The 14,791-nt window shown below is 46.7% G+C and overlaps 1 protein-coding gene across 1 annotated transcript; it reads left to right on the top strand.

Annotated features, from left to right (window-relative positions):
• On the top strand, positions 1–14,661 carry C922_01190 (hypothetical protein; the record flags this gene model as incomplete). The annotated part of the gene is made up of 2 exons (XM_008816798.1): positions 1–6,155; positions 6,195–14,661. 2 exons carry the CDS (start codon positions 1–3, stop codon positions 14,659–14,661), a joined length of 14,622 nt encoding a protein of 4,873 aa, XP_008815020.1.
• Between the last annotated feature and the right edge of the window lie 130 nt (positions 14,662–14,791).

The following is a 14,791-nucleotide window of genomic DNA, read 5'->3' as shown; positions in this document are numbered from 1 at the left end:
ATGAGTGACGATGTGTGCACAAGCGTGGGCTCCTCCGTGGACAGCACGCTCTTCAACGTGTTGGCCGCGGGCAGGGACAAAAGCAAGAAGACCCTCGAAGAAATTAAAGCACTCCAAGAAAGGAACAGGACTCTGATAAAAAATGAGCTCAAAGAATACAAAATTGTTAACAAGCTTATTAGTGAACACATAAGATTCATGCCGGGCCTTCTAAGTACCCCTAGGGAATCATCACAGTTAGGCGCCACACTGGAGGGTGTGGATAAGGTACAGGATGTGACAGAATCGATGGAAGAGGAGGAGGAGGAAAAAGAACCTCGACGGATGTCTAATTGGGACGACAATATCGGAGGAGTGGACAACCCAAATCCTCACACCAGCACACATCTGGAGGAGAACGCAAAGATCACAGAAAAGGAAACAACAGACGAAGGAGCAGCAGCTGTGTCGGTTCCCCCAGAGAATGAGAGGGACCCAATTAGTAAACATGAGGAGCCTCCCCAAAAAGGAGATCCATATGCGGGATTCCCTTCCAGGATGAACCTACTCCAACTGAAGCAAAAAATAGAGCGTCAAAGATTGACTCTCTCAGATGTTAAGGATTATCAGACGAGTACCATGCTACTTAGCGAGGTAAAGAAAATAAGACAGCTATCTTTTAGCGATGGAGCAGTCGTAAAAATTAGTGCAAAGGGTTCGTTGCATGCGGAAGGAAGCGGAACGGGCGATAATAATTCTCATTCGAAATTGGCCTTAAGGGAGGAGGCAACGATTTGGCACACTCCAAATGAAGAAGACAAAAATGACTGCACTAAGGGAGGAGGCATTATTGAGCAGCTTCTGATGAGCAGCGACTTCCGTAGCTCTCTGAGTTCCAAGGGGGCGCAGGGGGAGCCTCTAGGTGACTCCTTCACTGTGGCGTTGGATAGTGAGACTAACGGGGGTAAGCATAGCGGGGGTGGGCCTAACAAGCTGAACAGTGGAGACGATGCCACAAAATTGAGCAGCCCCGATTGTAACGTCCATGCAGAAGCGAATGGAGTGGATAAGACGAAAGACTTTCTTTATTCAATCCGTTCGGTCGGAGATTTGGCGTCCCCCTCCAGTGGTGAGTTCGACGTGAGTGATGGAGTACCACTGGGCAGTGAGGGAAGCCAATGTGGGGAAGCCAGCCAAGGTAGGGAAGCCAGCCAAGGTAAGGACACCAGACAATATAGGAACGCCAGAAACGGTATGCGAATAAGTCGGATAGATTCCCAATACTTCACAGGAGAGCTTATCCGAGAGGGTAACAGCGGGGAGACCCTCCTTGATGGCTCGTGGCCGCAAAGGGGAAAGGACGCAGAAGGATCTGCGAACCACCCCATAGTGATAAGGAGCCATTCACGAGGTGAAAAAAGGGATGATGAGCTCGTAGAAGTTGTAATCCGATTGTCCAGATTAAAAATTGAGGAAACATTTAAAAAGAAGCTCCAATTTTTTGACAAATTCTGTCTATCCATTTGTGTTCCCATTTCGTATGAGGGGCAGTCTGACGGAATGGGGGAAGAACAACGTGGAGGGAGTGCTAGCCTAAATGATCTGAGTACATGTAGGATGCGGTCAAAGGATGAACAGCTGGATTTGTCCAATTTAGAAAGGATCGCTATGAAGGGGGAAAAAAAGGATACCAATGGTAAGAGAAGCGGTAATTATGTAAATCACAAAAAAGGGAGGAATGAAGGAAAGACCTATAGACAGGACGCCTCCATCAAGTACGATAATTTTTGCCTAAAAAGCAGACATGTGAATGAGAACTTTATCGAGTTTGGGGAAGATATACATTATAAGGTAGAAAGACAACTTTTTGAGAGCGTCGAAAAGGTAGCCATTTTACTATGCGCCAGTGAGTGTGAACAGCGAGGAAGGAAAAAAAAAAAAAAGAAAAAAATGAGCTCATCCAAATTGCATACTCTGCAGCGGAAGAATGTTACCATCGTCAAGTCGCTAAATCGACCATTCGTTGTTCCTGACTGGTACGAAATTCTGGCGTATGGCGAAGTCCCTTTTATATGCAAAATCGATGTGGAAGCACCACTGAGAGAATTGTGTCTCCCATGGGGGAGTTCCTCCCACTTGGTGAAGCGCCCACTTGTCATGGTCTACCTGCAGCTTGCCATGCTGTACCTGTCAAAAGGGGAAGATAATTATCATCTCCTCAGAAAGGGGAAAACGTCCGAGGGGCGTTCCTTGACGGAGCCCTCACGACGAGAAAGGGTTCAACCACGAGAGGGTCGAAGTCATTATGACGAAATTTGTGACCAAATTGGCCATGTCGTCCCGCAGGAGCAGATTATCCAAAGTTGCGAGAGTAACCGTAGCTACTGCTCAGGGGGGGAAAACACACAAGGGGAAAGCGCAAAAGCAGGATACACACAAGGGGAAAGCGCACAAGGGGGATACACACAAGGGGAAAACCCACAGGGGAGATCCCCCCAGGGGGTATTCACTGACGAGGAGCAGACGGGCCAAGTTGGAGCATCCTCCCAAACGGTCGCACATTGCACGAATCGTGATGCGAACGATGTGTTGTACATCTACGTGCACAAAATGCTGAACCTGTCGAAGAGGCGCTTTGATAACATGTCCATATGTGTAAGGTTCACCAAAGAGGAAAAGTATGACTATAGAAGTTTCACGCTGGAGGAGGAAAAAACATTTGACTTTTTTGTACACTCAAAGAGGAGGGTGAGTGAACTGCGGGAGGTGATACTAGAGGTGTGGAGGGACTCCACTGGGAAGGACAAAAGAAGGAGGGGTCGCCAGGGTTGGCACTATGACGACCAAGAGGAGAGTAGAGACTGCGTTGGAATAGTAAACATCCCCTTGGAGGATATTATCCAAAAAGAACAAGTGATCTGTTTGGAGAAACACTTCGAGATGACCCATCAGTTTTACGAAAATATGAACTTTATGTTCTGGGTCATTCTGGTGAGAGGACAGAAGAACAGACAAGAAAATGTGCGACAGTTTTGTGAGAAATACATCGAAAGTTATGCCAATGAGGGGAAACATTCCCTATCGAATAGGGATGATCGCACCGATGAATCACTAACGAGTTCTGTCTTTTCTCTATCGGGAGGAGAGCAGTCCTTGGGGAAGAGGTTCGCCCCGTCGGATAGCGACCCACCGGGGGAAGAAAAGTCTTCGATGTCCATCAATGAGCAATATTTTATATATGACTCGGAGAGCCTGCAGAACAGTGAGTACTACGTGTATGAGTTACAGAGGGAAGTGTTGCAGAAGGACGTGCGTAGTAGTGCTCTGATCGCCAGCGTTATGGAGAGGGCCCGCAAGAGTGCAGCGGGGAGGGACCAAACAAGCGATGATGAGAAAGGTGATGATCAGGGAAGCGATGATGAGAAAGGTGATGATCAGGGAAGCGATGATGAGAGAGGCGATGATCAGAGAAGCGAGGATCACGTTGAGGACAGCGGCGGGAGTGTAAATAGCATCAACAATGATGAGGATGTCCCGGAGGAGCGGACGCAAAAAAGGGTGTCGCGGCGAAGGAAGAGGGAGAAAGCAGCGAAGAGGAAAAAAGACCCAGCGATCTACCTTCCAATCGAATTCATCAAAGAAGAACTGCTTCTACGAGGAATGAAGGAAGACACAGTCCACCTGATGATAGCAGACATGAAAAAAAACACAACCAAAAAGGATGAGAGATATATTTTGAAAACACACTTTGAAGAATATATTGACAAGATTTTTACCAAGTGGGAAAAATTAACAAACAAATTATTCATTCGAAATAGAAAAAAAATGCTTCTTAATGATGTGTGTGAATATTTGGACAACCTATACATTGACGACGATAGGTACATAAGCAAAGAAGAATTTTTCATTTTTTTTCAAGAGGTCGGCATCGTTTTTGTGGACTCCACTGTATTCGATGAGTTGTGCTTACTGTTCTTTGACAAGGAAAGGAAAGAAATTTATTTCTCAGCCTTCTCCGCCCTGATCATAAAAAGAGGAGTCGAGGAATTGAAAAATACTGTGTATGGTTACGACATTTTGTTGAGACTTTTTGGATCCTTTTACGAGAACCAGGTCACAATAGAGTTCCTAGAAAATGAACTAGGAAAAATGAATCTGCAGACAAAAAACTATTACTCAGCGAGGATCAAAAGGTACTTTTCTTCCGAGGCACTGAGGAGTTCATCCATTGATCAGGGTACTGCCGATGAAAATTTAGGACGTTTCTTAAAAGAGGAAGAAAATGTATGTTCTTGCACCTCTCTCCTGTTTTTACACTCTGTCAGATTTATGCTGACTAGGTTCAACAATAGGGATTTCTCCAACCAGGATTTATTTTTCCTGGTGAAATACCTGTTGCAGACACAGTGCAACTATTCGCGGACGGATGGGCGCGTCCTCGTGAACGTTATCAAGGGCATCGAGTCCCTTAATTTGAGCTTTTTCTTGGCCCTCTACCATATGTACGTGCAACAGCACGCCTCGGGGGGGGGTCTACAAGGAAACGCGCCTGTTGGGCGAAGCCAGCGCAGTGACCCCACCGAGACCTCCCCAGGGGACGAACCTAGGGAAGTGGAAGCAAAGCGATTCCCCCTTTGTGACGGCATGGAGGGCAGCACAGACGGAAGGATCTCTAACGGAATGGTCGTGTCTTCCCCCCGTGGAGGGGCCCAAGCGGAAGGTGGGGTGCCCGATCAGACAGGCGATACGTCTGGCCAGGAAGCGGACAACGAAGCGGACCCCAAATCTGAGCGCGGCGATGAGGGAGGGCAAGTGGCTCTCTTCATGCTGAAGAGCAGTGACAAGGATGAAGCACTCCTCACGGGGGACCCCGATAAGAGCAGTGAAATTATTGAGGGGGGCTCCCCTGTGCAGGAGGAGAATACCCCCAGGGGGGAGGCCCAAACGGATGCACAAAATTATGATGGTGCGAAGGAACCGTGGGGGGAGTCTCCTACTATCATAACAGAGACGCAAAATAATCGCAGCTTGGTAAGCGGTTTAAATGACCGGGGACGGAAGGACCAAACAGGTGATCACACGATGGCAAGAAAAACATCCAATGATGCACTCTCAAATGTAAAGAGGCAAAAACACATGAGCGTAACAAAGACAACGTCTTTTTGCAATGCCACAGATGAGAGAAAAAATACCAGTAGACCAAGGAAAGACATAAGGAACAGTTTCAAATATATAGTCATCATTCTACATGGCAAAATTGTGAGTGGGCTTATAACTGTGGAATACATTTCGGAGTGTCTGTTTCGGTACTTTGGGAGAAGAAGGGGAAAGGATCGGAATGAACAAAATGATAAAATGGATTTGCTGATGCTGTTTGATCTGTTGGGTCTTTACACATCTTATGAGATTGCCCTGAAGGTACTGAACTGGTACGCAAGAGAGGTAATTGTAAACAGGGGAGGAGATAACGATGACGGCGTTGCTGCAAACGGGGTGGAAGCAACAGTGTGGGGGGGAAATCATTTGGAGGAACGCCAACATGAGAACACCTCCCTGCTGCAAGACTTCACCGCCATCAATCACCAACATAACATAAAGAAGATTATGGAAAGGCACTACCTTAACGAACAAATCGGAGGAAACATATTTTCAGGTAGCACACTGGAAGATTTTTTCTCTCTCCTAAAAGAGAAGGACATAGGGATACAGGCTTTCTCCAAAAAGAATATTTTCACATACAGCGATTTTTACGCAACCGTTGAGAATCTCAATTTAGATTTCTCCAGAAATTATCTTCGCCTCTTGTTTTCTAATTTGTTAACCTACGACTTGACCTCCTTCACCAGCGTAAACAACAAGCTAATTTTTTACGACTGCATGGAGGCTTATTGGCTGAACTGGAACAGAGCCCACTTTGAGTTCCACCGGGGGGAGGCGCACGCGAAGGTACACACGGAGGTGCTCGCCGAGGTACAGGCGGAGCAGGGCGCTGAGTACCATGCGAGGGCCCTCTTGGACAGCGTCAAACAAAGGAGGAAAGAGCTAGCCATTTTTAAGAAGACAAACCAAGTGGAGACCCCAAACAGAGTGAGCCATATTCCCCAGAGAAGCAGATTAGTAATTGTGCGGGAAGAGTGGGCCACTTCCATAGAGAACACTGTCTCGGATCCAACATCGTGGGGGACCGACATGTTGGCAACCCTCCCCCTGTACAGTTTATTTTTTTACCTTTCTGAGAATGGCACCTTAAGAGGAGAAGAACTAATAAAGCACTACTTTTTTATGAACATGTTCAGGTGCGAAATGAACTCTGTAAATGTGGATGATTACGCGAATGATACTTATACGTTTTACGATTTCTGGCAAATTTGCAAAGACAAATGTGTGAGTCAGTGCGAGCGTATCGATGATGACTCCTTTAGGGAGGACCTTCTAAGGCTGATAGTGGTCATAAATGGGGACCATCGCAGTGGTAAAGAGGCAATTCGGAAGGGACACAGTGAAGGGGTTAACCCAAGTGGAGGAGGGATGCGCCCCTCGGGTGGACCCACCATAACGAAGTCGGCCTCCTCACTTCAAACTTTACTGAAGGGAAAGACTCACCTATTTTCGAAGAATTTCAAAAAGAATCTAGCCAATTTGCGCCTGGCCGTGGAGAACCTGGGGAAGGGAATGACCGAGGTTTCTCACTCCCCGCTGGGGCCCTGCCTGGGACGGAGTCGTAGCGCAATAACCCAGAGTGCCGTGAGTTTTAACGCCAATTGGAACAGAAGCGGTAGCTATGATGCAGGTTTGGGGAGACGAACGGGGAGCACAGAGTCGGGGGAGACACCACTTGTGCAGTTTCTCAAAAGGAATAAACACGTGGTGGGGCACATCCGGGAGTTCTTTTACCTGTTTGTTTTCTGTTGCAAAGTGGCGAACAACGAATCGGTGGATTTGTCCTTTCACGAGCAGGAGTGGATCTTCTATCGGGGGAAATTGAAGGATCAGTACTCTCAGAGGGGGGAGAGAAGTGCGCCAGGATGTACCCCGCCAAAGGGGGAGAATAAACACACGTACGTACCGCCTAATGGTGCAAAGAAAAGGGAGAAAGACAGACCTAATCACTCCCCATTTCTATATAAGGAAGTGCGCATATGCTGTGAGGAGAAGAAATTTACGAGCCAAGAGTACAAGGGGGTGGTGTATCCATATCTCCTTCTACTTTGCGATCTGCTAAAAAAAATTGTGCACATTTATAAAGATGGGCATGCTGCTTATCTCACGAAACGGTTTTCTGTTAATTATGAGGAGAAAAATTCGAGGATAACTTTTTTGCATCGCGTGGAAAATATTATGACCAGGTCAGGCAGTTTTGACTCCAAAGAGTGGAACAAAATGTATAGCATATTTGAAGCGCTGGACATCAGAATCAGTGAGTTCCTTTTAAATCTGTGGAGCTGTCTAGAGGTGAATAATTACATTATGAGACTCCCCAATGGAGTCACCCTTTTCAACGATTGCTATAATACGGTGTGGGATTTGATGAGGCCCAAGGGGAGTGGCCGTTCTTCCCTTTGGGCAGATCTTCCTACAGGAAGGAAGAGGGATTGTCCAAGGAAGAGTCCTATCCCCCTGGGGAGGAACAGAACTGATCGTGATTCTGATGAATGGAACGAACTGTACGTAAAGAATGTCAAGTATGTGATTGCCTTCAACAAGCTGCTTCTGTCCGATGTACGCGGGATCAATCGGAGGAGCCTACTCCACAATAAGTACATCACACAGGACAGAATCTTCACGACGCACATGACCAACGTGTACGTGAGGGCATTATTTAATGAGTGCATTTTGACAGGACTAAACATCAACCGATTGTTCGCACATATCGATAAAAAAGACTCCTTCATTTATGTCCTCTCAAAAAATTTTAATCATATTTTTTCTGAAGAAGACATGGCATTATTTGTGAAGAAGTACTCCTTCGTAGTAGACATGACATCTCTCCACTTGAGAAATTCCTGCCACAATTTTTTTTCAACGAAAAGTTTTTTAAATGACCTATACAGGCAAGGTGAATACTATAATGCGGAGTTAAAGGGAAAGCTGTTCAGATTTTTTTTTAAAAATGAAAATGTATTTTTTTGCAAACATCATCAGCGCATTGTGCATACCAATTTTGAACCAATGGATAAACACCATTTGATGTCATGTGATAAGCTCAAGAACATTTTGTCCCTGCATGGTTTGTTTCTTTCCTGGGCTGAGTTGTACGACTTTTTCCAGCCGCTCAACAAATTCTGCGTCATTTACGATTCTAAGAAGTTTGAGCTGCACGAGGCGGGGAAGCCGGGCCCCTACATCTTGAAGGCGTACATCAACCTGCCGAATTTGTTGCGCCTGGCGAGGAGGGCGGCACGGAAGGAGGTGGAGCGGCATGGAGGGGGGGAGGAATACCCATTCGAAGACAACCGTAACAGAGAAAAGGATGTGGAAAAATCTGTATCAAGAAATAATTTTCACAAAAAAGACAGCTACACGGAAAAGATGCCCACAAGTGACCACCAGTTGTCGTCTTGCCCCATCAGAAGGCGGGTCCACTCGGGGACGGCCCCCTCTAAGAAAGAACCGCTCCGAAAGGCAATCCCAAGGAAGGAAAACGCAAAGGAGGAAGAACAAAAAAAGAAGATTCACCATGGCAGTCATCAAGCGGTGTACACAAATTTAGCAAAAATTAAAGCGCTACCTAGGACATACTTCTACCACTTCCGTTTTAACAGCCTAACCATGGGAAGAATTTTATTTTTTTTCTTCATCAAGCTAGCCAATTTGAAATCGAAAAGCAACCTCACACATGAGCAAATGTATTATGGAATCAAACGAGCAGGGAAAAAAGATATCGTAAAGAAAGAAATGAAAAATGCATGTCATCTGCTGCTCAACATGGAAGAGAACAAGTTAGACTCTATCATACCGGATGACTTTGTTTTGAAAAAAGAAGAGTTTCTAAATGGGGTTCATTTAAATTTATTTCTCCTCAGAGATAGATTAGACTTCTTATTCGGAGAGAATCATTCCTCACCAATTCATGTGCATCAATTTGTTCATTTTTTCGACACGGAGAAAGGTGCAGTCTCCTTTTCGAACTACAGATTTGTGTACAACTTTTCCTACGAGTGGGTAAATCGCATGCACATGAAGGATGAATATGTGACCAGGGAATCCTGTGAGGCGTTCCTCGCAGAATTTCGTCTACCCGGCGTGGAGGATGATAGCAATGGGGAGGGAGAACCCCCTCTCAGGGTGGCAGAGGTGCATGAAGCGTCTGACAAGGAATCCAATGTGAAGAAAAAGAAAGAGAATTTTCAAAACGGAGTAGAGGACGTGGCGAGGAATGAGAAGCCTGTGTGGCGCAGCCATCCGGAGGGGGACGTCACTCCCCGTGAGGCCACTCCCCGTGACACATTAGAAGACAACCGAGAGGACCCCCCCGTGAGGCACTCCCTTTGGAAAGACCAACTCGTGAAGATGTTCAAAAAGAACATAAAAGGGAAGTGGAAGAAGATACTCATGCCGATTTTTCACCGCAAGGAGTTCTATGCACATCGATTTAGGATTATAATAAAGGAGTTTACGGGGATGAAAAATTTTGTGCGCAAAATGGAAAGCGAGAAGTGGAGAGGGAGAGAGCCCAACGTGGATAATAAATCTATCCACCAGAATGGGCCTAGCGAGCCTAGTCAGCCGAGCGCTCCCATCTCACTCAGCTACTTCTGCTGCTTCGCCATGAAAGAAATTGTGATGGATAACATCTGCACAGAGAGTGCTATGTCGCTTGGAGGAGAAACCAGAAGAGGTGGCGATTCCCTGCACGTGAATTACCTCTTTGAGCACACCTTTTCGACCGTAAGGGAAAAAGACATAATTACGCTCTTCGAACATAATAAAAAAATTTTCAAATTGAAACTGCTCCGGGGAGGAAGCATCATAGCCGAAGCAGATCTGCACATTCTGGAGATGTTTTCCATCATGAGGAATGAGGAAAAGAAGAGCCAAAAGATTTTGTGTTTCATTCCAACCGATGCGGATAATAAGAACATTATCTTTTTAGATGTAGACATGTATTATAAGAGGACGAAAATGGGTTCAGGTGATCCCATATTTGAAACTAGCCATAGAATGGTTAGTCCCAATTTCTGCGTTGAACAGCTAGCCGAAGAGAGCCCGCATCAGCGCCCCCATCAGGTGGACTTAGCAAAATTAAATTCTTCCATCATGCGTGCCTCTGAAAAAAGAGATTCTAATAATAAGGAATTAATAAAAAGAACCCAATCTGGAGTAAGCAACAATTGGTGCAGTGACCAATCGGCTCATCGAACTGCTCATTGCACACATGGGGAAGATAACTCCACCTCGATGCACAGAAGGACGAATTGTACTCTCACTGACAGCCGGCAGAGAAGAGACGGATTGACGGCCTCACCTGTGGTGCACCCACGGATTACAAACGGGACCACCCAAATGAGTCGCCAGTGCAGCGGCGAATACGTTTGGTTGAGAAATGGTCGGGAGGTTCTTTTGGCAGATCAGGGGGGAGGAAATGTCACACGTGGTGGCTATGGGGATGAAGCGGGCGATGCGGATGAGACCAACTATGCTGCGCCAAACTCGATCATCCTGGTTGATGGCATACTGGAAGGACACGCCTGCAGAGAGAATCCGAACCAGAAGCACAGCAGCAGGGACGAGTACCAAATCAAAGATAAGGACAGAAGGGTGAACCGATGGAAAAACAACACCAGTCACGTCTACCTAACCGTTAACTGGGTAATCCTTCCAGCGTGCTTGATTAGAAAAATGATTAGCAGACTGAGCGGGAATGGAAATGCAGACCGGTGGGGGGACGACGTGTTTGTAGCTGTTTACGTGGAGGTGTATCAGAGGATGGACACCTCAGGTGGGAGTGGCAGTACCGGTAGCAGCAGTAGAGGAAATAACGGCGACGGGACATACGAGCTGCTCTCCAGGTCCATCCCGCAAATGGTCAGCTGGGAGAAGAGGGGCACCTCCCCCAAGGGTAGCGATGAAAGTTTGGAAAGTTGGTGCGAAGAAGAGGGCGGTGGGGACGATGAAGATGATGCCGATAACGGTACAATGCGCAGACGGAGCAATCGAGCGAACGGTACATCACCTGATGGAGACAAAGCAGAGGGAGGTACGGGAACCCTTCACAACGTAGCGGTGAATCCCGGTGAGCAGACGCACCCCTCCAGGGAAGAATCACAATCAGCGAGCATGCAACTACTGAAGGAGGAGGAGGCGAAGGAGAAGAAAAAAAAAGAAAGAAAAAGAAAAATAAAAAGAAACCACTCCTCAGCCAAACTGTCAAGCATACACAACTTGAAGATAAAGCATAGGGAATTTATCAACTCGGGGAGCAGCCCATACGTGGAGGGGAAGATAACTGTGAAGGCTTTAATTTCACTGAATCACATTTCTGAGGATGTCGCGATTGGAGAGCACTTTTTTAAGATAAAAAACATTTTACACGAAAATGCGGATGCTGTATTTTGCTGGGAGAGTTTGTTTCATGGTGTTTATGGAGAGAATGCATTTTCTGAGGAGGAAAAGGAAAGGAATATGATTCTGGACAGCTCAGATGTAAGGATGGGTTCTACTGACCGGGTTCTAATGAGAAATGAAACCGAGATGGTGACATATCCCAAGGAGGAAGCTGAAAAGTTAGCAATTGTGCCACATTTAGATGATGGCAAAGGGGAGAAGGAAACGATCCTTGGGAATAAATCCTCTATAGAAAGGGAAAAAAAGGAAAATTCGATCGTACTGTTGGATAACGGAAATGCGGAAAACGGAAGAGACGAAAGAGAACTCCGAAAGAAACGACTCATTGGCTATGTCTCATTCGAATATGAAATCAAAAGGACAGAAGATGAAAGGAATTACGAGAAGAGAGATCATTTTGCGATACCCAATTTTGTGAAAATTTATTTTCTAAAAAAAAACAGAAATAATGAAAATATACTGAAGGGAAAGAATGACATATTGAGAAAGACAACTCTGGAGAAATTATTTGGCGAAGTTCTGAGGAGAGTAAACTACAAGAAATATGTGAAGGTTGAGACTCTCTTGGATGCACTGAGTTATTCAGTCTACTCCAATTACATGGACTACATTATCCGATTGTTTCGACATTATGTGGGGGCAGACACGTCGCTATTCTTTCCTGTGGAGAATATCTTATTAATTTTAGCCTTAAGAAAATTGTCCTCTCATTTTTCCAACGTGATGATTCATTTGTTTCGAGAGTTCCATCCGTGTAACGGAGAGGTCAACTCCTTCGGTGTGGTCGAGTGGTCTCACTTCGTCAAGTGTATGTTGAAAGCGCAATGTGGGTCATCCAACGGGGGAGGCGTAACAGTGGGAAGAGGCACTAGGAGTGTTAAGAGGGAAAGGCTTCTAAATCGAGAGAAGCTTCTAACGCGCGAAGGCCTTGTCGGAGCAGCCAATCAGGGACCCCCTCAGGAACTCTATCATAAACTCAACAAAAGGGGAGGAAAAAAGACGAACATGTTTTCTTCAACGTCATCTTGCGTGTCTTCCTTCTCCCCCTTCTCTGCCTTTACCCAGGAAGATACAGAAGATGATGACACTTCTTCCACCGCCTCCTCCTCGGCAGAGCGACACCGGGAAGGAGAAACTCCTCTACGAGGGAAGCACAGGATGAAGGCATTAAACCCTCTCAGTCAGAGAGACTGGTGTTTGTTGAACCACTGGGAAAAGTGGCACCTCCACCAAAACGACAGGAGCTGTTTCTTCCTCTTGTTGTTCCTAAATGATATGATCATTTTTTACAGAGAAAATAAGCGCGCAGTGAAGAGTCACAAACTGAACATATCGCTACCCCACACGTGTAGTCGTGCTCAGGTGAAGAACAAAGAGTGCCCTCTGCATAGGAAGCACTATTTGAGTGGACTCGCAAGTGGATTGACGAGCAGATGTGGAGTTAGAGGTGCAATTAGAGGTGAACGTAGAGGTGAACTTAAACATGGGCTTTCCAACCGGGTGCTGTGCGGCCAGGTGGGACGTTCCCCGTGCGGCGGAAGCGCAGACCAAGACTGTTCGCAGAATCGGTCGCGCCATTGGGGCCCCCACAAAGGAGACGCAAAGTGTGAACAGCGGAAGGGGCAGCTGCATCCACTAAAGACGTGCAGACATGTCGAAAACGATATCGAGTCTCTCCCTCATTACGGACACAGAAGAAGAGCGACCCTGAGCAAACACCACAGTCGTGATGCGTCCCCCGAAGAGAGGTACAGAAGAAGCACAAGTGCTGCCGATCTGCTTCCACGTGAGCAAAAGGGTAAAAAGAGGACCTCCATATATCATTACAATCTATTAAGAGATGAATCGAAGGTCGCTCCAGTGAAGGATCCAACTGATGAGGAATGCACAAATGGAGTCAACTCATTTACAGTGCTAGGTAGGAACCTCCGCAGGGATCACAGATCGAACCAGTTATATTCCCTCCAACGTAGAAATGAAGACGTGGTCATGGAAATGGACCGAACGAATCTAGGAAAGGCTTACCCGTCTCCTTATCGACTGTACGTCAAGGTGAAGAGATTATTTAACGCGGCGACGTTAGTCAAGGAACGGATGGCAATGTCGTTTCAAGTTGTGCTGAGCAATTATGACTGGATCCAATCGGGTCATATGCTCCCCTATTTTGTGAGCCCCGAACACGGCTATATCATAAATAAAATTCAGGCGGTAAGCAGGCCCTTTTTGAATGACCCCCATTCGGGTATCAACACGGCAGTTGTTTTGGCACTTCCAACCCGAGCGGAAATGAGCAGAGTTTCCAACGCGACGAGTGCCGAGAAGACAGACAACACAGTGAACACGGCGAACCTTCCGGGCTTCGTACTCAAGGCGAACACGAAAGGGGAGTCATCTTATGGCCTCTTGAAAATGTGCTTGAAGAATTTGTCTCTGCAGATATGTTTCTATGATGTCCCATTTTGGAGCGACTCCCTCTCGGAAGAGTCATATGCCAATGATGAAGCCCTGGGGTGTAGCCTCTACCCGGCGGGACAACAGGAAGGGAGAACGAGACAGACGTGGCAGACGAGGAAGACGCTCGTTTCCAGCACGTTCATTCCGCTAACGGTTCTTTTGAAAAAGCATAAGACCAAGGTTAGGGCGCCGCTTGTGAGCTCCCCATTCTGCAGCAGTCGAGGAAGACGAAGCGACATGGAGGTGGAAATTCTCCTCAAGTACGACAGGGTGGACACAAGCGGGGTGCAGCAAAAGAGGGCCACACAGAGGGGTGGGCAAAACGACATTCAGAAAATTGTGCAGAAAAATGCGCAGAAAAAGGAGCATAATTTTGTGCAGAAAATTATGCAGACGAAATTTACCCAGGTGCGACCCACGCAGGAGCAATCCAAGCTGCTCAAGTCCAGGCTGGAGACATGGGCGTATGGGCACGCCAATGGGAAGGAGAGTACACCTGAATACGGCATCGTGGCTGAGGGCCTAAATATCGACTCATCCGCGGAGACGCAATCGAGGCTCCTCCTAAGTGACGACTTTGATCTGGCGGGGAGACACGACTCGATTGACTTCTGTAATATTCCCCTGCTGACCCTTCCCAAAATTCCTCCGCCCATATCGTAGGGAACCCATGTGGTAGAGGGATTTTCTTCCACCAAACGAGTTACATGATTTTCATTTTTCCTACTTTGTGGCTGAGTGGGTTGGAAAGACGCGCACCCATATTGGCGTCATCATTGGTGGCATCATTCAA

The sequence above is a fragment of the Plasmodium inui genome (genome assembly GCF_000524495.1).
Source record: "Plasmodium inui San Antonio 1 unplaced genomic scaffold supercont1.4, whole genome shotgun sequence".
Classification (NCBI taxonomy): domain Eukaryota; phylum Apicomplexa; class Aconoidasida; order Haemosporida; family Plasmodiidae; genus Plasmodium; species Plasmodium inui.
Note: the sequence above shows the minus strand (reverse complement) of the source record. Positions and strands in the feature narration are given on the sequence as shown.